The sequence below is a fragment of the Saccostrea echinata genome, unplaced genomic scaffold, assembly GCF_033153115.1.
Source record: "Saccostrea echinata isolate AGI-Se365-2 ecotype Australia unplaced genomic scaffold, CSIRO_AGI_Sech_v1 ptg000025l, whole genome shotgun sequence".
NCBI classification, from domain to species: Eukaryota; Metazoa; Mollusca; class Bivalvia; order Ostreida; family Ostreidae; genus Saccostrea; species Saccostrea echinata.
The window spans coordinates 22787766-22811883 of record NW_026889774.1 but is presented as its reverse complement, the minus strand read 5'-3'; the positions used below and the strand labels follow the sequence as shown (position 1 = coordinate 22811883).

Genomic DNA, 24118 nt, shown 5'->3' with positions numbered 1-24118 from the left:
CTTAATTGCTTTGACATTTTGATGTAGTCATGTATTTTCAAGTGGGTCTGTAGACTTCACATTCTGGGTCTAATCCAATCATTATGCTAAATTGGCATGGCATATTTCTAATGGTTCAAGTTGCAAACAGACATGTTTCATTTTGAAATCATCAAACACATGTAGTGAACTACATAACAATGACTAATGCTCGGTGAATTAACTTATGTCTGAAGTTTTCAATGAACAGAAGCCTACGCTAGTTATGGTCAAGAAAAGCAACTTGCAATCGAATGCAAAGAATGGTTTGATTTTAAATTTTGGGTTTTTTTTCTTTTACTGTTTTGTTTTTATATATTTTGGGGGGGGGTGTTTAAAAATGTTTGTTTTTCTTTTTTTATAATATGAATTTCGCTTTAAGTTCATAACCATTTACCAACAGTCATAGATGAATCAGAGCATTAATCTTTTAACATCAATTTGAAGTTATTAATTATCATGTTTAATATTCATGGTATTCACTGAAGGAAAACAATTCATCCTCCTGTTCACTCCTATAAAATTTTGCTTTATTAAATGATAATGGTATTTCAAAAGAAATGTAAAATGTTATTGAAATGCAGTTTCAAATACCTTGCAGTGCAAAATTTCACAGAATTTGCTTTTTTTAACTAGACAATTTCTTAAGGAAAAACAGTCATTTATCACCTGAGAGTTATCTCTCTTATAATAGGGTCTTGCACCTTAATAGCCATTCAAATCACTTGTTTATTTTAAACAGATCCTGCCCATTGGTCAGAAAGCCATGTGATGCTCTGGTTGAAATGGATTGCACAAGAATTCAACATTCTTGGTATCAACCCTGCTAATTTTTCCATGAGAGGCAAAGACCTTTGTCAACTGAAGCGCGACCAGTTCCTGGACTTGGCGCCACCATATTTGGGAGAAATCATGTGGGAACACCTGGAAATTCTCAAGAAAGGTGAGAGATGTTTTCAGTTTGTTGTTCGCACAACTTTTTATTCAAACTTCCCTATTTTTTGCATGTGTAACAGTTGTAGTTGATGATGCTATTAACATATTACTGTTGTTTGAAAAGATTATCCCACTCACTTTGGTAGACATTAATTATTTGTGTTAATTTAACTGAACATTGATTAAGTCAATGAACTTAACAAGAAGAACAACAAAAAAAGATGCATTAAATTTTTACTGAATTCAAATATACTTGGCATAAGGATAACTTTTAGAGTATGTGTTCTCTTTAGATTTTACACATGAACACCCCAGCCTTGGTAGTGCACCTAGTAGTTATAGTGAACCTGTGTGCATGCCAGAATTTGGAGATCGCTTCCCCGTCCAAGGTAACCCATCAGAGCAATTTGGAAAATGGATCCATTTATGGACAATTTGGTCAAATTATATGTTAACTTGAATTGTCTGATTTATATAACCTTTCTCCTTGTGTGTTGTATTTAGCTAAGCATGGACTGCATCTTCCATTGAAACCATATTTGATAGAATGAAAATCTTTTCATCCAATCATGATTATTAAATTCTTTCAATCCATTTTCAGGATTTGCTGGTCATGGTGGTGATAATAAAGTATCAGCTTACACTGGTCTCAGTGATGTCAAAGTCCAAAATGCACAAACCTGTAAGAAACTATCCATCGTATAATTACAAAAATGAAATTATACTGCTAATGGTGCTAATACAATCCTTATTGCAAAACATTTACATTCTCAAAATTTTAAATACAATTTCCCATCGGACTCGCAGGTGCATACGGAGCAATAACAGAATCCATGCAAACCCTGAATGATGTGAGTGATTCCCCAAACAGTGGAAGTTTTGATGACCACTCAGACTGCCAGAGTTTGGAGACCGTCCCTCATTACTATTCCTCTGACAACAGCCCCACCACAGAATTTTATCCTCCCATCCCAGAACAAAAATTCCAGCCTCCAGTGATACCCGATATTTGTCATGGTTAGCATTTATATGAACATTAGTCTAGTTATGGTTTAGTTTTCTTATATTGAATTTACTAAGCAAACTTTGTTTGTAAAAACATGTCTTCTTAGTATATGGGTGGCTGAAATTAAAATTTTAAAAATTAGGTTCATTTAGATGGAAGAAGTATTTAAAGATTTACTATTAATATAATGAGATTTAAAGTACCCTTAAACCCAAACAATATTTTTCCGAATTGCACTAGATACTGTATACAGGGTTATTTTTGCCCTTTGACACTTCCAAACAATTTTGCCCCATTTTAAATTGGTTTAGACACTGCTGCGTTACAGAGATATTGCTGTCTTATTTAAATTAGCCCTGTTTTAAATTTGCTCACTCGCAATGAGGGTGAAAGGCTGAAAATTTCCTTGTATACAGTACCCAGATGCAAATAGAATCCCATGGACTTTCCCATTTGACAAACATGCTAATTATGCTAATTCCTGATTATTTAAAGGTCAGTACATCAGGCAGGATAACCGGTACCAGCAATATAGCCAGGTCTACCAGAATCAGATGGTTCCTAGCATCAAACAAGAGTACCTGTGGTCCGATTGTTCTGAGAGCAGCCTCAATGACAGCTGGTCATCTGAATACCGAGGGGGACTCAACATAGGCGTGTCCAGGAGCCTCCAGTCCTCACCCACAGATCTCTCCTACCCTCAGTCAGAGGTCAAGCCCAGCAATTTCCCAGCCATGGTTGGCTATTCTGGTAAGGAGTGAAGCAGGGATAAAATATAGCTACTGAATTCATGTCAATAAACACGAGTGTGACTGGGGTGGGATTGAGGGAATTTGTGAAAAACTATTATATTTTTGACTAATATTTATCATGTATGTTTCTATTTGCCAATAGCTATTATCATTTTTTCTTATATTAAAATGTTAAAGTCTGATTAGTCAAGAAATATTTAAAAAAAAAAAAAGCATATTGTCCCCTACTTATTTATCCCTTCATGGGTAATGTTGTACAGCAATAGGTAACATTTCTTCACAATGGGTCAAATTTTAAAAAAAAGTTTATGAGCATACAGTTTGTCATAGTTTTTAGCATGGCAAAAAATATTTGCATGCAGTATAAAAACATAAATCATTTTAATGTAACATGTAAGTGAAGATAACATTTGAAATTGTTACCCCCACAGGCAGCAACCCTTTTTTGGGTTATGTATTCAGAATTTTATATAATCATAGATTGTGGACAAATTAGTGTAATCATTTTAAAATTATCATTTTCCATGTTTACATGTGATATGTGAATTCGTAGTTTGGCAGTGATCTGAAGACAGGGCATATAAAATAAAGTATAAACAGAGTATTTAATATATGATAGCATACCTTACGGAAGTTATGAACTATGAATAACTCTTATTCTTATATTGTGGCATGTGGTATTTGAAATAAACGGTGAAGCATTTAATGCTAAGAATAACTCTGTGCTCCAATACATATAGTGTCAGCTGAGCTCAAAACTTAAATCAAGCAGTTAATTCATGTATTTAAAGATACATTTTTAACTTTGGTATGTATTTTGGTATTCCTCATACAAAAATATGACTCAAAACCAAGAATTTCTGGGAATTATTTTTTTATTTAAAATTTCTTTTGAATATGTTGGCAAGGAGTTGCATCACATTGTGCGAGGCCTTGACATTTGTAAATATGAATATTTATGACTATAGGATTATTAGATGCAAAGAGGTTAAGGTCAATATGCTATGTCTGCTTAAGTAAAGTAATCAGCATGCTTATCTTGTTGTCTGCCTGTCTAATTTAAACACTGGATTATAAATTTTTAATTATGAGTGTACATTAGTTTAATCCATTTTACAGGAAGTGGACCAATTCAGTTGTGGCAATTTCTTCTTGAGCTGCTGACCGACAAAAATTGCCAACATTTCATCAGCTGGACAGGAGATGGGTGGGAATTCAAACTATCCGATCCGGATGAGGTGGCCAGGAGATGGGGCATCAGGAAAAACAAACCTAAAATGAACTATGAGAAATTGAGCAGAGGACTTCGTTATTATTATGACAAAAATATCATCCACAAAACAGCAGGAAAGCGATATGTTTACAGATTCGTGTGTGATTTGCAGAGCCTTCTTGGCTATACACCAGAAGAACTTTTCGAAGCATGTGATATCAAACCTCAAGCTGACAAAGATGATGAGTGAGAGTCCAAGTCACTTGTGTGCTTGGAAATCAATTTTGAAGTGAGTCAAAATCACTTCTCATAATGCTTCATTTGGAAGCTCTTTTTAAACCTCTGGGTTCACAAAATCCTTTTCTAAAACCTTGATGGCACTTGTTGTGGTATGTAGATGAGAGCTCATTTTGTTGTTAAGCTGTAGAGTTTTCAGATCGTAATGATAAAGGACTTGTGATAAAATTTCAGATGAGTTGAAAAAGTCATCTTTGTGATGTTCAAGTTAAAGATGTGATGATAGCGGTCAGAATTGTCAACAAACGTCTTTGTCACGTTGTTGTTTTCTTAAATGTTGATCTCAGTTTTTTCAAGCTGGATGTTTTTCCTGTAAAAATGGCATGTTATTTCATTTTTTAAAAGGCCTAAATTATTTTTGTTGATGTTTTTAAAAGGCCATTTAAACTACAGCAACATTACATGTATATAGTTATAATATCTGTTTGCTTTTCTAGGAAAGAAACTTTTATATTATTGCTTTATGAGCTACAACAATAATGAAGTGAATTTTAGAAACAGGTCTGGCATATGGAAAGATAAACAAAACAAAATATTCAAGGTGAAATAAATTGCAATAGGCAGCTAGTATGGTCTAGTGAACAGTCATGTAAATACATATTCTTTCAATAAATATGATATGCATGTAATTTTTAATATTGTTGATGCATTCCACTGCTTAACATGGCTAACATTTGACTATAAATTAGGCACAATTCTCTTCTTTTTGCAAAGATTTAATACTTATGCAAAAAGATGACTGCCCAAACAAGTCCATCCAGGCCCTTCAATACTAAAAAAATCATTTTTTTTTCCATTCATGAATTTTTCTTTTCCCTTGAAAAGGATGCTATGTATAAGCAATACATTTCGTGCACTGCTTGCTCTCCTAACATAGGTGCATGTTATTTATGTGTATATATTGAGGCCTTTCTGGTAAAAATCATACACAAATTTGTTACATTTTGATATATTTTACATATAGTGCTGAGATAATAACAGTGATGTTGTTAACATCAAATATTTGTTGTGAATTATGTTATTATTATGAACTGAAGCTGTTTTTTTTTTTAATTATTATATTAATCTGGCATTAAATGTAGGAGAAAGATTTCATTTAAATTTTATCTCACATTTTTAGACAGTGAAATTTTAAAGACATTTTTGTACAGGTTCTTGATCTTTTCATTGTAATCCTAGTCAAGTATTTTTCTTCCTCTGCTTACTGTAAACCAACTATTATTCACGACTTCTTTAGTCGCGATTCTCTAGTTTGGAAGCCATCTGCGACAACTTATTTTCCCGATGAAGGCAACATTCTACATAAATACATAGGTGAATCATTGGTTCGCGACGAGAAATATTCGCAAGTAAAAGAAGCTCGCGAAACTCGTGGATATTTTTCGTTCATGAATAAAAGTTGGTTTACAGTATATTTTCAAAGATGTGACAGAAAAAAGTCCATATGTGTTCATTTTTTAAATTTCATTTCCCATGTTTAGATAATATGAACAAAGGAAATTGTTTACACTCAGAGATTTTAGTGGTGTGGAATATTTCTAGCCACTTTATTTTGTGTTCAATATCATTTTTTAATGCATTACGTTTTCATGAATGCATTGGATAAAAATTCTCAGTGCAATGTTCTTTTTAATTCAAAGATCTTTGGTAGTTTTCTCCCTTGAAATATATTAAAAGATGTGTTCAATTTTTAGATATTTTTATTTTATTGTCATTCATTTTTATCTGCAGTTCATTTTTTTTTCATAGAGGTTCAATAATTTGAATAAGAATCAAAGATCATGATGTAGTATCATTGTACATTCTAGTGCCTTAACTCATGTTTCTTTCCAAAAGCAGTTTTAAAAGTGTTGGTCAAAATAAATGTATAGAATTATCTCAACCATAGGGAAAAAATGTTAAAAAGAAGAAAATAAAGAAAAAGGAGAAAGAATCCATCAATATTTCTTTGATAGAACATATAACAATATTGTTAGTCATGGTAATAACAACAATTGATTAAAGGGTTGACATTGTATATTGTTTCACTTAAAATATAGACTGCAGTCATGAATCAAAACATCATGCATGGCTATTTTTCGTTTTACTTTGTACATATTTTATACATCTTGTTGATCAAAGTCAATTTGTGTGTACAGCTTAGCGACTGATATTCATACTTTATATTTGATTAGGTCATTTTGTTATCATCTTGTGCCTTGAAGGCAAGAAGAACTTGCATTTTTGTAACCAAAAAAAAAATCATAAATATGCTTCTTAACAAGGTTATATTGTTTAATTTATGGAATTCAATGTCTTGATTTCATTATATTGTTACAAGTTGCTTTTTTATTCAAATATATGAAATTGTATCAATATTGTAGATATTTGTAAGAAAGACAAATAAAAACAATTAAATTATATAAAAAAAATTTGTCCTCATTTGTTAACTTGAAAGTTTTTCTATTGCGAGGTCTAGATATAATATACATAATACCATGTTTACAGTTAAATTCAGTATCTCGAACACCAATATCTTGAATACCATGGATATGTCAAAGTACTTTGGAAGTCCCAACCACTTACTCTTTAAGCATTTTACTCTAAATATCTCAAATCCTTGTATGTCTCAAAGTTTTTTCTTGGTCCCATCAAGTTCGAGATGATGAGGTTTAACTTTATTAGGTCACCTGAGTCATTCAGGTGACCTATTGCTATCTGTTTTCGTCCATCGCTGTGCAATGTGCGTCGTCCGTTAACATTTGAATGTTTTCAGCTTCTTCTCTGGAACCACTGAACCAATTCCAACCAATTTGAATTTTGGCATACAACATATGGTCCCTGCTCCCCTGGGACCTGAAGGGTGGGGCTAAAACCATCAAAATTAGTGCTATCTTTAAAAAATCTTCTTCTTTACTCCTGGACATTAAGCAGTTGAACTGTTGTCATGATTGTAATGAGCATTGAGTCCTCTACCAAAATTATGAAATTCATGGCCCCAGGGTCAGGGGTTCTGGTGGTAGGTCAGGGCTATATAGACCATATAGTGAAAGTGCATTATTTCTTTGAAAATCTTCTCTGCTCCTGGGTATTAAACAGGAAAACTAAGTGCTTTAGATATTAGATATTGATAATATAGTGAAAATGTGTTAATTCTTTGAAAATCTTCAAGTAAGTGCATAGTTATGATGATGAGGGTACCTCTTCCAAATTTATGAATTTCATGACCCTGGGTCATGGGTTCTGGTGTTAGGGGTAGGGCTGTGTTGAATCTGTAATGAGAATGCATTATTTCGTTGAAAATCTTCTCTGCTCCTGAGCATATCGGAGGCAAACAGTGTAAAAGTTTTAATAAGCACGGGTATTTTTACCAGATTTTTGAAGATCTGGACCATTTGGTCAAGTGTTCTGGTCCTTGCCCCCGGGCTCTATTAATTTGTATTCTACTGAGAGAAGTTATTCCCCTTTGCCATTCACTTTTGATAATTAATCACTGTAAAATATGTATTTGCAAGGTTAATAGAATAAGTGAATTATGCAAGAATTTTTATTGTGCACTACAAAAAGTACCGGGTACTTTTATAGCTTTAATGATCAGGTAGGCTTGTAAAAAATAATACATAAAATGTATGAAGATAACGAACAGTATTCAAGCTCAAAAGTCCATTAAACAAATAAAAATGAAAAATAACTTATCTTATTAATTGTTCTTCAAAGACTAAGAGAGGCCAATGTGAAAGGTTATGCTATGGGGCTAAGTAGTACAGAGGCACTAGTGGTTTGTTAATTGTCTGCATGGTGATATTAATAAATTGGGGACAGATTAGAACTTAATTTGCAAGTTGTTGCTGAATACTAAACTAATAATTTCTTTGATCCTGATCATCCTATTTCTCTTGCTTTTGGGCAACAAAGCTCCATCTATCAGTTTATTTTATACTCTATGGATCCGCTGCATCGTTGTTTTATACTCAGGTGACCGTTAAGGCCCTCGGGCCTCTTGTTTGAATTAAGGAAACACACTGCCATGATCTAGCTCATTTGCCAAGTGATCTAGAAAGCTTGTCATCCAATGGTCAAATGGGAATTTCCCTGCCTATCCAACATAATTGTTAATAAAAAAAAAAATAATAATTCCACTTAAAATTCCAAAAAACCCATAAATTGTGAAATATCGTCTGTCTGTAGAAGAAGAGGAAGAGTCGTTGTGGGTCATTATTGGCCCTGTTATTGAATATGATCAGAATTTTTTTTCACAGGATGTCTACAATGCATATTCCCTAAAACAGTTTAAATTTCTCCGATACCGCTTTTAATTTTTTTTGTCAGGAGCCTCTTAAAAATGGCATGATTTTCAACAAAAGTCCTGCTTAAGGGTATGACATCACAATATTTGCTATAGTTAACTATCAAAATTTTAGGTATAAAATCTGTTATTTTTCTAATATGAAAATTTTTTTTTTATAATTCAAACAAAACAATTACATAATATACTTTCTATAGTTTTAATATCATGATTTTGAAAGTATTTTTTACGAAATCTATGCTGAAATGTTAATGGAATGAATATATAAAGAATTTTGAAGAGAAAACTGTCAAAAATTTATTCCCTTGAAATATGAATTTTAAAAAAAATCTTTTTTATGGGGCCGATTTCGACACGTAACGACTTTTGCTTTTTTAATTTTTAATGCTTTAGGATCAATCATAGAGAATGTTTATTAAGCTGTAATGCTCTTGACCTTTCAGATACAACTTATAATCAATTTAAGATTACAATAGCTAAGGAAGAATAATTACTTTGTGATGCATCAAGTCATTGGCATTGGCATTTATACTCACAAATATGGGTCAGACAACATAATTGATTTAAAATTACAATAACTTTGACCCCAGAAATACTAGTATGACCTCGAATCAAGATTTGCTGGAAACAACAGTTTAAAAAAGGATTAATGACCCTGACTCTTAAGATGGCCTTGAAGTACGATCAAAGTATACAAGTACAACTAAGACGTAAAAAAAAGGCTCGAATATATTAAAGGCGGGTAAAACAAAATATTGATGGCCTTTAAAAAAACAACAACAACAAGGTCATTTTGCAATGTTAAGAGTTGACTCGCTATGAAATTTTGAAGTGGGCTATTTCAAATGGGAGAAATGCAAATCTGGACAAATCCTACTCCCGGGGGGGGGGGGGGGTCTCATTAACCTCGCAGTTCATGTATTTTTAGTCAGAGTCCCTTTCAGACATGGCATATGTTCAAAATTACCACTAGTCCAAGAGATGTTAACAGAAATAATACTTGTATATGTATTTTGTTGTCATAGTTGCATATCATACGACATTCATACGTACAATTATAGGATGAAATATATGGAGATAACGAACAGAATTCAAGCTCAAAAGTCCATTAAACAATACAGAATAGGAGCAGAGCAAACATCAGACGTGGGATCAGGTGCCATGGAGGAGTGAGGATCCCCTGCCGACCGGTCACACCCGCTGTGTGCTCCTTGTCATGATCGGGAAAAACGGAAAAATCCGTCGACAATTCAGTGTGTAAATAATCGCCAAACAATTAGTATGAAAAACGTCAGTCAGTATTTGACTCAATGATAAATTGTATTTGCTGACAAGGTCATTGTATCGACCATAGAACTTACGAAATGATGACTTTAAACGAGACAGCTGATATTCTTGTTTCATCAACTTGTCAATAATTTACTTCGTTTTAGAAATTGTACATACGTAGAGCATGCTCTTGCGTATCGAATCAACTGAGAGATATATACCCCGTATATACAGGTGATGATGGTATATTGCTGCATAAGTAAGGGAAGTTGACGATTGAAAAGTTTAAGTCATCACGTTTATCATAAAGCTTGGTTGTTACATTACCATTAACGTCTTTCTCAAGTAAAATATCCAAATATGAAACAGATGTGTCAGACTCTGTGGTATAAAAGAGCCTACTAAGTTCAAGCGGTTTTCTCTCTCTCTCTCATTTGCTGTAATGTTTTATTCAAAACTGTGAACTCCAGGTCCATTGTACTTAACTAATATACATGTATTTAGGTTGTCCTCAATTGATCTGGCGGTGACACTCAAATCTAAATTATTACTATTGATACATTGTCCCAAAAAGAAGGAACAAGATACGTTTATGAAACACTGATGCTCCCCGTATGGCAGTTAAAGGCGAAGGTTAAAGTCTTTCAAAACTCGGTCAAACTCCAAAGTCAAGATGGGGAGGTCAAAAATGCTATTATTCAAAGGAAGGTCATGTGACAATGAATACACATATGAAATATAAAAGCCTTAGTGCAAACCATTCAGACGTTCTGGCCAAGTTTATGGTTTTTCAAAAGTAGAACAAACTTCAAGGTCTTGAGGTCAAAAATGCTGGTATCCATCGAAAGATCTTGTCACAAGAAATACACTTGTGAAGTATGAAAGCCTTTACATCAACCGTTCAAAAGTTATGGCCAAGGTTTAAGTTACAGTTTTCAAAGTGGGTCAAACTTCCAGGTCAAGGTCATGAGGAGAAAAATGTTGTAAAAAGGCCTTGTCACAAGAAATACACATGTAAAATATGACAGCCATAGCTTCAAAAAAGTTATAGCCAAGGTTTAAGTTACAGTTTTTCAAAGTGGGTCAAACTTCCAGGTCAAGGTCATGGGGAGAAAAATGTTGTAAAAAGGCCTTGTCACAAGAAATACACATGTAAAATATGACAGCCATAGCTTCAACCGTTCAAAGATTATGGCTTTAGTATTAAAGTTTTTGCAGGCAAACAGACAGACAAAGACCAACAAGTATCTGCCCCCGAAATTGTCGATGACGGGGACAAGTTGTTTATTTCATAAAATCTGTGAAAAACTATGAGAAGAGTATGGTTTGCTTATTTGATTCAGATGGACAATCATCACTTAAACAATAGCAAGCATATAAAGATTTTCGACCCAGAAAGACTTTAAGACTTTGTTGTGCAAAATATGAAGATACTAGTATGTAGTTTAAAATGTATTTAAAAATGTGCTGGTTTTTACTCTAGTTTTTTTTTTTTTTTTTTTCTTGTTCGTCTTTAGACACCATGTGTTGTGTAAAATTTTGACAAGCAATATCAAACCTGTCAAGAACAAAAAACTGGACATTATAAGGACAGTGGAAATCTGTGATATATTCAGAAAAGCACAAGTATTTATTGTTCAAACGGAAAATATATATTTAGAAAAAGCCCAATGAGATGTGGTGAATACTCAATAGATATTGAAAATAAAATGGGATTATTATTGAAAAAAAAAAATCTTCCCGTAAAACCATTAATTCAGAATTTCTCAAGAATGGACAGACGTAAGTGTGAACGACACTAAACAAGGCACAACCAAAGTAAATTAATATTTTACTTTTTAAAACTTGTATGATGTATTTGATATATAAATATGCTATAAAAGTAAGAAAAAATTAGGCATCTAAATGTCTAAACTTATGAATAACTACAATGTTAACATAATCGTTACCATTTCATAGAAAAATGAAATATTTTATGTCTCTGAGTATACCTACATTAGACAAAATTGCTAACACACCACTTGTTACTTGAACATTTGCCTAATCGGCATTGGTATATCTAATATGCAATCTTTCCCAATACAGTGGAATTGACAAATGTCTTGGTGTCATCACAGGACCCTTATAAAAATGAACTTATCCGAAAATCAATTTCCTGACGTGCACTGCGCACTGTTTCTGTCCGATATGAAGCTGTGGATTACAGATCGTGTTAAGAACCCACTCTACACTGCACACTAAAGAGGTCTGATTCTATGGTATTTTTCTGCAGTTAGGGTGATCTGCCCTTAGATCTCAATTCCAATTAATTGAAATTTACAGTATATTACTCAATTTGTAATCAATTTAGTATTCTTAACATTTGAAAAAGGCCAAGATAAATTAATTGAACACTTTATTTGCAAGTATTTTCTCCATGGAAGTACAGGTAAACAATAGTGATTTCTGTTCATTTGATACTTTGTCATCTCTAAACATTTTTCCGGGGGGTAAATGCCACGTAAAGTATATTGAAAATCAGATAGATAAGCTCAATATTTACACCTTTATTCAATATGATTTTCTCAATGTCCAAAAAACATTTTGCACTGGTGTATAGAGGGTCCTTAAGAAGGGATTCTTCTCATATTTCTTACATTTAAAAATCAATGAAATTTTCATAGATTCAAGAAGACAATATCAGTAAGTTATGGTATCAGTTAGATTAAATTTGACCGATTTATTTTAGAAGTAAGTTCAGGTCAAGGTCATTATCGTTTTCCTTGACATTGAGAATAAAATATTATTGTTGCAAGTGATGTGGTGCCTACTTCTATTTCAAAAGATAAAATGTTTTTCTTTTTGCATGAAAAAATATTACCATATAGGGTCTTTCAGATGATACTACCATATTGACATAAATAATTGAACTGAAAAAGGTATTGACTAATCCGAATTTCCTCTATTTTTCTTAATTTTTTTTTTTTTTTTAGGTAATATGAGTTATTATTATATGCTTCTTACATTTAAATTTTTGTTATTTTCTCATATGGTAAAGTAGTCATATAAAGATACTAATGATGCAAAAACAAAAAGTTTTGACCCTTTACTTAGAGAGAAAAACGCTTTTTATTGATTTTTTTGGGTTCAAATCTTGCTTAGATTGTAGTTTTTTTTTTTTGGAAATTCTTATCTATTTGACATTTTTTAAAACTCTTGTCCATTATTATTAATTTTAGTTACAATTGAAAATTTTTCAAGTCTTTGATTATTTATAAATTTTAATTAAAATCATTGTTCTTGTAGTGATTTTGAGAAGCAGAAAAGGAGATATTTTCATACGCCATCGCTCCGCCAAAAATAAAGTCCCTGTCAGATTTCAATCTTAGTTTACCATTTCTATTTAGAATTATACAATTATTAGGAGGAAAAAAATATGATCTTTTAAATCCCTTACATCTAAATATATAAGACATATATAGAGGATATTCAATGTTTTGTAGATGAATATGGAATTTATTTCACGAGTGGGACAGGATTTTTTGATATTTTCACGAATGCGAAGCACGAGTGAAAATATCAAAAAATCCTGTCTCACGAGTGAAATAAATTCCATATTCATCTACAAAACGTTGAATTTTCTGTTTATTACATTTTCTTTGATTTTCCCTTTGCCTCTGTCTTTTCTTAACACAGTGTCATAGGCTTGACGTCATAGTTGAGCGGTTGAGACGTCGATCGTAGCTTAGCAGTTGTGTGATTGAAAACATTACATATCACGGATTTTAGCAACATATTTGGGAAGAAATTTGCAGTTTTAGCTCTATCAAGATGCTTAGTTACTATCTCTATCTTATGACAGGCCAGAAATTATTTTTTACTTACTTTGATATCTTTTCACACTGTGAGAGAATATCATTTTGGTATACTTTCATACTGTGAGAGAATATCACTTTTATTCAATAAATAAATCACAGTATTTCACTGTTGAAAATGTAATATAAGCAAATATTATACAAATAATTTTTTTTATTATACCTCATTTTATTTATTCTATTCAACACGTTATCTGATTGGTTCTAGAGAGTCACGTGACAGGGCCATAAAACTTCATATTTCCCTGTCGTCGACAAGCTCTTCATCATATTCAACCTCTTCGGAGACCTCGTGAATTTTCCCGAAATATTTGTCGTTCGTTGAACGAAAACTCCCGAGAGCAGCCTGGCGTCACTAAATTTACAATAGTAGAAAGATTACATCTCTCAAACAGTAACAAAATAAGCGATCTTATTTCAAATAAGAATGATTTTAAAAACAAAAAAAACAAAAACAAAAAAAATCAAAGATTATTGTCTGTGAAGTGTCCAAGGGACTTCAGTAAAGTGTTCAGTAACTTTTTCAAAATGAAAGTGAATTTGAGAACGGTGCCGGTGTAACGACGAAAAGTGATATTGACGGGGGATCATTTTTCTATGTAGAAATTTGACTCCCCTTGGTCAATATTCTACGTAGAAAAATGACCCACGTTTTCGTAGAAATTATGGCCTTTGGGTCATTTTTCTCTGTGTGGATTGTAGAAAAATGACACCGTAGAATAATGACCCTCTGTCATTTTTTGATAAAATATGGTTTTGAAAAGAAATTTTTGTTAGGGAAATACATAGGGGTCATTAAAATCACAAAGTCTTATGATATGAAGTGTTCATTTCTAAAAGCTTTAAAGTTTAAATAACAAAATTAAAAGGTTTTACTATAAATTACATAAATAATACAAGGTGGTTTATCCCAATTTAAGGAAAACATAACAAGGCTATAATGATGTTCTTTAACTATTAGAACAAGAATGCGCACTTTCTTTGATTTGTTTTATCACATTTAAGGTTTTTCATCCCTAATAGGACCAAATTCTCTATCCTTAAATGTTCATCATGTACATAATACTTTGATATTAATTTAAAGCATTTTATAGTACAAAAGGATTTACCAAGAGAAAGTTTCAAAAATGTAATTTACTAAGCAGTAATTAATTTTTAAAAAATTGCTTTGAAGAATTTTTTTAAAAATCCAAATAATAATGTCAATAAATATTGTGGCAGAAAGATTCATTAAACATTATAGATATAATGACAACTGAAAACGGTTTTTTACCAGTTAAGTTTTTAAGATTAATTCTTTATTAATTAAAAACAGAGGAAGATAACTCTTATATACCAAAATTCAAGATCATAAATCAGGACACATCCCACCCTTCCATGCTTGTAGTAATAAATAGGAATTATGTCTCAATATACAGAGTATTCAACACCTACTCATCTGATATGTATTCAATTTCATTGAATATTTTGCTGTTAGGGATGGAATACCTTAATAATAATAATACCTTAAAAATTTTCAGTTTCCACAGTTTTAATTATCTAAATATGCAAGCAATATATATATATATATATATATATATATATATATATATATATATATATATATATATATATATATATATATATATATATATATATATATATATATATATAAAGTCTTCTTTCTTCTTCATAAGTTATAAGAAAGAATAACGTTTTAAAACTCTTCCAAATTAAATTTGCTTTAAAAAGGGCGATTGTTAAGAAAATTTGATCTCATAATGGACTTTTGCGAGAAGCGCTGACTTTTATAATCGACGGCTTACTTTTACACTATGAAAATATACGGAAGCTCTTTTGCGATATAAATATTAAGCTTAACAGTTAATTAAACGATAATAATAGACCATTTCAAAGCACACATTACGTTATCTAGAGAACGGCAGCCACCCTACCCTCAACCCCTTCCCTTCCAACATTGACCAACTCTTGCTTAGTTTTCCTTCCGGGATGTTTTTCTTTTTTATTTGATTCCTCCAGAAAATGAGATTGAAAGGAAATACTACCCCTCACGAATAAGGTCATTTAAGTTATATAATTCTACCTCCCATCATCTTTTGCGTTGATTGCATACCGGTAAATCATATTAGTGCCCCTAACACCACTATTATGGTTTTCATGTCTATTATCAATTCCGCACCTCCGTACATTAGGCAGGTTTAAATGTCCAAGTAAGCCGTCGACTGTAAAAGTCAGTGCTTCTCGCAAAAGTCCAATCATCTTTCAATTTCTATGAATGAAGTCTAAAAATTCTTCTCATAAAAATATAGGGAAGATTAGATATGTGAAAAAAATATCACATAGGACTGAATCAATATGCCTCTGACCTTCGATATCAGGGACACAAAACGTGATTAGCTCAAAATCTTTACCAGTGTTTTTTGTTGTTTGCTAGTGTCAACAAAGCTTTCACAAAATGTGGCTTTTTACTTACAAAAAGAGGTGTTTAACACAAGTCCACACAATATCATCTTCTTTCACTCTACCCACTCCTTCCCCACTCTCCCCCCACTCACTCTCTCTCTCCTCTCTCCCCACTGCCTCTCTTTCTCTCTTCACTGTCTCCCCACTCTCTCTCCCTCTCCTCACTGTCTCCCCACTCGCTCTCTCTCCCCATTCGCTCTCTCTCCTTCTCTCCCAGCTCTCTCTCCCCCACTATAGCACTCTCCCCCACTCAATCACTCACCCCTACTCACTCATTCTCTCCTCTCTCTCTCTCCCCACTTTCTCTCTCTCTCTCTCTTTCCCCACCATCTCCCCACAATCTATCTCTCTCTTCTTTTTTTTTTTTTTGACCGTTTGACTCATTTCTTTCTATGTCTTGCGTAAAAAAAAACTAATATATATACGTAATACATGGATGTTTCAAAGTTATTTACAATAAAATTAATAGAAAAAATACTTATTCCAGAATAAAGACAAAATTCTTACCGTTATTATAAAAGAAATTATAAAAGGTTTATTCTTGCTCTTTTTACTTTAAATTGAATTTTGCAAATTTGTTTACTTTTGACAAAAATTTAATGTAATTTAAAATTATAAGGGCGATAATTAACTTCAAACAACAGAAAATACTGCTTCCCAGTTCACAATTTGTTCATTGCGTTATATGTTTGCGCATTTAATTTTATATGCTTGGAAAACAATATTTATATGCTTACTAACGTGCAAGGAACATATGTCAGCTTGAAATCTAAGTTGGATATTATTTGTTGTACCGATATAAAAAAAAATAGATGTGCGGCTAATGCCCTAAATTATCCACATGCAGAGAGGAGGTCTATAAATATCCTTTATTTGATCTAGTATGTAATAAGGGTTTGACATTCACTATCCTTTTCCCTTGTATGCTTTCAGTTTACTTTATTTTCATAATTTTTATCTTCTTCATACATTCTGTCCTTGCTTTCGATGTTAACCAAAATGCACTTGCATCATGACTCACTCGTTGTTCTACGCATTACCCGGCATTTCATATTTTCTTATTGCAAATAAACGTTCGTTTGGTGTTTGTTCAAATACGTACTCTTAATAAAACTATGTATAATCTTTACTTGTTGCATGGTTCTACTCTGCTAACCATAGATTTCTACTAAACGGTTTTGAATGGACAGTGTTAAATGATTAACCGTTGGGCTATCAACGTAATTTGAGTAAATGTTCACCTTATTACAGGTCCTAGCAAAGCTTCTGGGAAAATTAAATTAAAATCATTCACTTAAGTAATAAAGCCATTCAATCGAAAAAAAAAAAGAAAGAAAGTCAAGCAAATTGTGGGCTTAAAAAATGTTCCAAAGTTGCCTCTGGCGCGCATAGGAACCCTCCTCAATCTACATGTACTGTACATAACATTATAGAGATAAAGTTTATAAATTGTAAAACACTTGAAATAAGCATTTAATTCTAAGTCTCAAGGAAGAATTTAAGACGGAATGCCACACCACTTTTTTTTAAAAGGCCGATATTAACTCTAAATTATTTTATAAGATTTTTTCCCCAATTTTTATATAAAATGAAAAAAAGATTTTATTTGCAAATAAGATGTTTTAGAGTTATAAATTTGCTATTAATAAATGCAGAAAATGAATATCTAATAAAATATGTAAACAAAAGCAAGCCGGACATTTAAAAAATTTTTTTTACTAAAAAATTATTTATGAAAATAAAGCACATTATTTGTGAATATTTTCGAAACCTATGGATAATATATTCAAAAAACAAGTCACAGCTACAATGAATATGCTAGACAATCATATTTCAAAAAGAAATTAAAATGAAAATGCGAAATTTTAGAATTTTTTTTTTTAATTTTAGCCAATCCCGATCGAAATTTAGACTGATCCCAACCAGAATTTAATAATAATTGGAAATAGATAACATTTTCTCAAGAATACTAGTTTGTTTAGGTGTAATACGGATTAAAAGGTAATTGAACTTGACAATCAAATAGATTTCTTAGAGGTAAATACATAAAGAGGACGATAATTATTTTATTCATTTTGTGTTAATTTTGATCGGGATCAGTTTCATTTTGATTGGGATTGTTCTAAATATTAAAGTAATTATTTTCCCTTAAATTTAGCAATTTCATTTCAATTTCAAAAAAATATGATTGACTAACATATTCTCCCTAGTTGTGACTAGTTTTATGAAGATTTTATCCATAGGTATAAAAAATATTTACAAATTATTGAAAATTAAAATGTCTGTCCAACCTCTCTATCCGCCGAAATATGGCTGAAATATTGCCGACTCGGCGTTAAACCCTAATTAATCAATCAATTAATCAATCCAACCTCTCTTTACACATTATTAGACATTCATATTATGCATTTATTAATAGCAAATTTTAAACTATAAAGCATCTTTGATTTGAACGTATTTTATTGTATATTAATTTTAGAAATGGGATTGGGCTAAAGTTCTAAAAACTTAATACGCCCTTTCCCTACACATAAATTATACCAAACATATTTACATATATGGGTTTCAGTTTAAAATAAATAAACACAGAAAAGCATAATAATCAGAGGAACAATATTCAATATAATATATTTCTTATATAATACACAAGCTGTATAGAATTCGTAAAAAGTAATAATTGTATCAACCAAAACGACCTGACTTTTTAATAAATATTTGTACAATGGAAAATAGGTATTCATTTTCAACATCGTTTAAAACGTTTCATCCCCCCTCAGTAAAGTAGTGAGTATCAACAGTATTAATTTTCCCATTCGCAGAAATGTGTCAAAAAATTCTTTTCTGGCCTCTGTGTATTTTTTGCATGAAAAGAAATAATGATGAGTATCCTCCACTCTTCCACAAGAACATTGGGGACTCAAAATTACATTACATCTAAAAAGATCGCTATTAAGCACACAGTCATGTCGAAGCCTTGTATGTAATATATTTAAGCGTCGAATTTCGTAACTGAAATAAGAGGGTGTCATAGGTTTATTGTAAGAAATGGACTTTTTAAAGATAGACAATGAGGAAGAATTTCTTAAAATAAGAGGTAATGAGTTCAATTCGTCAATAACAAGGGGAATGAAAGTTGACTTATATGTTTGCAATCTACATTAATTTAGAGATGTTATAGTTATATGAATTTCTCGTACTGTAACTTGATGAATTACAACGCAAATTTGGGATTGTTTCAGTTAGGTATTTAGGAGCTTGGTTATCATAAATTTTATACTTTGTAGTTAATCTAGTATTTTTTTTTCTTCTTTCATGTAATGGTTCCCATCCAGTTTCAAAGTATAGTGCATCTTTAGAAGCTAACAGAGTTAAGAGCTAATTTTCGCTATCGCCTACATAACATCCACCCTACACCAAGGAAGCATTTTCTAGTGGGGTTTAAGAAAGGTTGTGTACATGAGTGAAAGAGTTTTCCGATTTACAACAAATTTGATTTATTTAATAAGCATCTTTGCAAATAAAACTTTTTTTTTCATTTTCTCAGAAAAAATACACCAAAAAATCGTATTAAATAATTAAGAGCTAATATGAGTCCTTCAATGCTGCAACTATAGTTTAAAAGGGATGTCTTAAAGATCTATTAAATAAAATTTAATTTTGGTGTGGTATTCCTCCTTAAATTATGAAAGGGACTGGGGAAGGAGGTAGAAAACATGTTAGAAGTTCCATAACTGTAGTGCATGATTTGGAGACAAGCCAAGGTCATCTTTTAAAAAATGTTTGTTAACCCTCTCCCGACCGACTGGCTAAAATGGCCCGACTCAAATCTTTTTTTATCTCCAGAAAACAAGATTTTTTTTCTTTTTTCACCCGTTCACGTGTATGTTGAAATTTTCTTGGGGAAAAAATTAACGCGCATCACATTTCATTTCTTAAGGTTTTTTTAAGGTTTAATGAACATCTTTGAAAATCTATACAAAATCCCCCTTTAGTTTTTTGCTTATGTATAGCAATTTATTTGTACAGCATTCACGGCAAGTCCAAATGAGGAAGAGGTTGACATCGGAGTAATCAATGCAAGCGTTATAGCAAGCATTATTTTCATTGGAATAGCCATCGCAATCATAATTCTTCGTCTGCGAAAGAAATACAGAGAGACAATACGAAAAAAAATTGGTTCCAAATGCTAACACAAGATCGAATAAAAAGGTTAAGATACAAAAATATATATATAGAATTGTCAATCCAATAACATTTCAGTCTGCTAGATTTAAAGTATTGAGCATGTTTTAACGAAAAGAACAGGCATACAAACAAGTCAGAATTTCATGTTTATGTAAATATCCACTTCTGAAATAAGCCAATACAATATTATAGATGACCAAAAACCAGACCAGTCTGAAAAGAAGATAACACAGTCAAATGGAAAAGATGATGACACTGAAACCAACAATAATAACATTCCAAACATATCAATATTGTGTGATGATTTAAAAAAGAGCACACAAGAAGTAAGCAGAGAAGATCTGACTTCTGCAGAAGGTGAAGGTGCTTCTCATGAAAACAGCAGAGATCCCATTATGACTCCAGTTGAACTTCTTGACAACACAGTTAAAGACGTTGAAGTAGGAAAAGCGCCAGTTGACGCAATCGGGTATGGTTGTTGACCATAATTTTTTGAGTGAAATAGAAGATGACTCTGCTGTAAGGATCAAGGAAAGTGAAAAAGAGTAGTCAATCTTTCTTCGTCAAAACACAGAGGAAGATATGGAACAGTTGCGGAGAATTAACAAAGAAGTCAGTTCTGAAAAGCACTTATTCATCAAAGAAAACATATGCCTCTTGATAATGAAATGACAACCAGCGAACAAGTATATACTTCCAAAAGAGTGTTTTTGCAAAACAAAATGTTGAAGCAGAAATGTACCTAAATGAACCCATAGACGAATCTGATGACCATGCTATTCTATCAAGCAGCTTACCTATGATATTAGAGGCTCACGAAGGAATTTCTCATTTAAACTTAAAACGTGTTACATCTAGCCCAATTCATACGACAAATAGATATTGCCCTAGCTTGTTACAGTATGAAATGGGTTGAACTGAATTCCTGCTCGGTTCAACTTTACGCTTTGAACATTTTATTAACTCTCTATCACTATAAAAGTTCGTTATATATTCCAGTGAACTTGAAATTAAAGACACCACTGAGTCCGACACATCTGTTTCATATTTTTACTGACTATGGACGATAAGCGGCAACTAACAACAAAATCGTATGACAAATAAGATGACTTCAGCTTATCCATCATCAACTTTCCATATTTATGTAGTAACATTCCGCTATCACTTGCATATTGTGTTTACGTCTCCCAACTTATTCGATACCCAAGAGCATGCCCCGAGTGCGATCAATTTTTAAATCAGACGCAGGCTTCTGACAGATAAGTTGATGTTACAGGAATTCAAAAACCTCGTTAAAAGTCAGCATTCAGTAAATTCTATGGTCATTATAATGACCTTGTCAACAAATATAACTTATCATTGGGTTGTATTTTTGCTTGTGTTTCATAAAATGTATACATACAATTCCTAACAATTGATTAGGCCTTTGTTCATAATTATACTAAATTTGACTAATGAATGTTCCGTCTACCTAATCAATACATAGGACTCACGGTGTAAACGGTAAACAAGGGATGCTTACTATTCCGAGGCACCTGATCCCACCTCTGGAATTTCCTGGGGTCCCTGTTTTATGCCCTGTTCCCATATTTGTATTGTTTATAGATTTTTTGAGATCGATCATTGTGCGTTATCTTCTCTATCTATTTTCTTACGAGTAAACCGTCACGGCAGCTCAGTCGGTAGAGCACTCGCTTCGTGATCGGAAGATTGTGTGTTCGAATCACGGCCGGGACTGACCTAAGTCGATAAAAATAGGTAGCAACTTTTCCTTCGCCAAGCGCTCGGAACTTTGAAGTGAAAGTTGCTGGTCTTTCGGATGAGACCTTAAAAATCGAGATGGCCCCGAGTGCCGAGTGAAGGACTAAATTTAAAGCCTGTCACTGGTATATGGTGACGTCTCTATATGAGTGAAAACTTCTCGAACGGGACGTAAAACAACATTCAATCAATCAATCTCTTACGAGTAGGAAGAACAGTCTAGATGTTTTGCAGTCTTCTTTAACACATGTCAACCTTTCAGTTTTCCTTCTTTACAGCAACGCACATGAAGAAACGGCACAATCTTTTGTTACATTTATCAGATTGTTACGTATCTAGTAGAAGTATGGATTAAATTAAACGTTTTTTCCTCAATCAAGTTTACATTTGAAAACGACATTTTCAATAGTTTATTACACAAATATTCTGAGGATTAATATTTGTTTGTAAATTCCTGAAAGCTCCTTTTTAATGTTTTCTGTCCACTCATAAAATGTATTTCTCTTTCATCCACGATTTTACCTATGTTTCTGCTTATTGCAAGGACTAGTGTTTTGTATTTTTCGTTCTTAACGATTTAGTAACCAGTCCTTTCCTACATAATTCATTATTGATACCTGTAACAAACTAAATTTTGCCCTTAAGATACCCCTATCGTGTGATAATAGATATTGGTCTTTATCCTGTGGGGAGCCCCTCGGTTAGCAATTTTATCTACCTGAGAGCTCGTGTTCGGGTAGTACCCGGGAAGTTACAGCCACGATTAGACCTGTTTGGCTTGTTCTGAAGTAGCCGGGGCGGGTGCTCAAAAGTACATCAGGTATTTACGGGATTGAAAATGTAATTTGTAAAATATGTTTATATAGTTAGAATCTACATATTTAGTATGGTTGTTTTTTTTTACTATTTTTCCCCAGGGTCCTATTTCCTCGGGCTTTCGTCCCGTTTCTAAAATGATACAGGTCTTGGGCGGGGTACTTAAATTCCATTGATACAATAGCCAGTCCAGGGCGAGAGGGAGAGTCTTGGTTATGCATTTACAACAGCACATGTGAGAGAGAGTCAGATACGGCAGCCCTGACGGACAACTCGGGACCAGCATTTATAAAGTTATGTGTTCAAAAGAATTCCACTCTTTGAAAATTATATTGATTAAACCAAAAGAAAATCCACACAGCATTATGAAAGTTTAGGAAACAGTGATTTATGTGTTATTTGTGAATTTATATTCAATGTTTCATTTGTGAAAATTACGTGTGAGGAAATTCAACACCCAAATTCTGAAAATGTTAAGCAGAGGTGCTGTGATTAGTTAACCCTACTTTCCAGGACACTTCCTAGGACGGTCTGCAGAAAGACATTTCATTTCTATTATTTTTAATTATTTTGTTGTAAAAAGTTATTTTTGTTTTGTTTATTAAATTTTGTTAAAATTTCAGTTTCTGGTTTCCTTGATTTATTCGGGTTCTAAAGGTGTATAACCCACATCTCAACAATACCAGTTGAATATATAATACGGGGTATAGTGAAGAAAGTTTTAGGTTGAAGGTGATACGTTATTTGTTCTTGTCATTTAGAGAACTCGAATAGAAGTGCAAAATTAAGAGGTTTAGGGTACATGACATTCGACGTCATTTTTACATCACTCAAATGTTCAGACAATCATTTGTTTTAAAATTAATTTTTAAATCTCCATCAAATTTTGTTCTAACGATTCCTGTCTTTCTTAGACTATTTCTTACATAACTGACTGAAGTTCATACAACATCTTAGTAGATTTTTCTTAAAACTTAAAATTGGACCATTCTCTTTTTCCATCTGTCTCACCTATATTTGTTACCTGATCGTCTTAGATAACCGTAACCATGACGAAATATAGTCAGTATCGATATATGCTAGTAACCAAGGCCATCTTCAAAAAAATTGTTTGTTAGCCCTCTCCAGACCCACTGGCAAAAAATTGCCCGACTCAAAACGTTTTTAGACCAAGAGGAATCGCATTTTTTATTAAATCCGAGATTTTCTTATCTCGTCAACAACTATTTTAATCTTATTAATACCTTCAATTTTCATAGATTT

The 24118-nt window shown here is 32.5% G+C and overlaps 2 protein-coding genes across 5 annotated transcripts in view; both read left to right on the top strand.

Moving 5' to 3' along the window:
• The window catches only part of LOC133192202 (protein C-ets-2-like), a 41665-nt gene extending 35059 nt beyond the window's left edge, over positions 1 to 6606 (top strand). For 3 of the 4 annotated variants that reach the window (XM_061328167.1, XM_061328171.1, XM_061328170.1), the window contains 6 exons: positions 761 to 961; positions 1248 to 1343; positions 1556 to 1636; positions 1762 to 1971; positions 2456 to 2710; positions 3832 to 6606. In XM_061328167.1, coding sequence (XP_061184151.1) covers positions 761 to 961; positions 1248 to 1343; positions 1556 to 1636; positions 1762 to 1971; positions 2456 to 2710; positions 3832 to 4175 — 1187 coding nt within the window. In that variant the 3' untranslated portion in view covers positions 4176 to 6606. The remainder of the gene's footprint in view (positions 1 to 760; positions 962 to 1247; positions 1344 to 1555; positions 1637 to 1761; positions 1972 to 2455; positions 2711 to 3831) is intronic. The other variant, XM_061328169.1, reaches the window with a different exon arrangement.
• Positions 1 to 24118, top strand: part of LOC133192203 (glycerol kinase-like) — a 419267-nt gene that overhangs the window by 343966 nt on the left and 51183 nt on the right. The window lies entirely within an intron of this gene.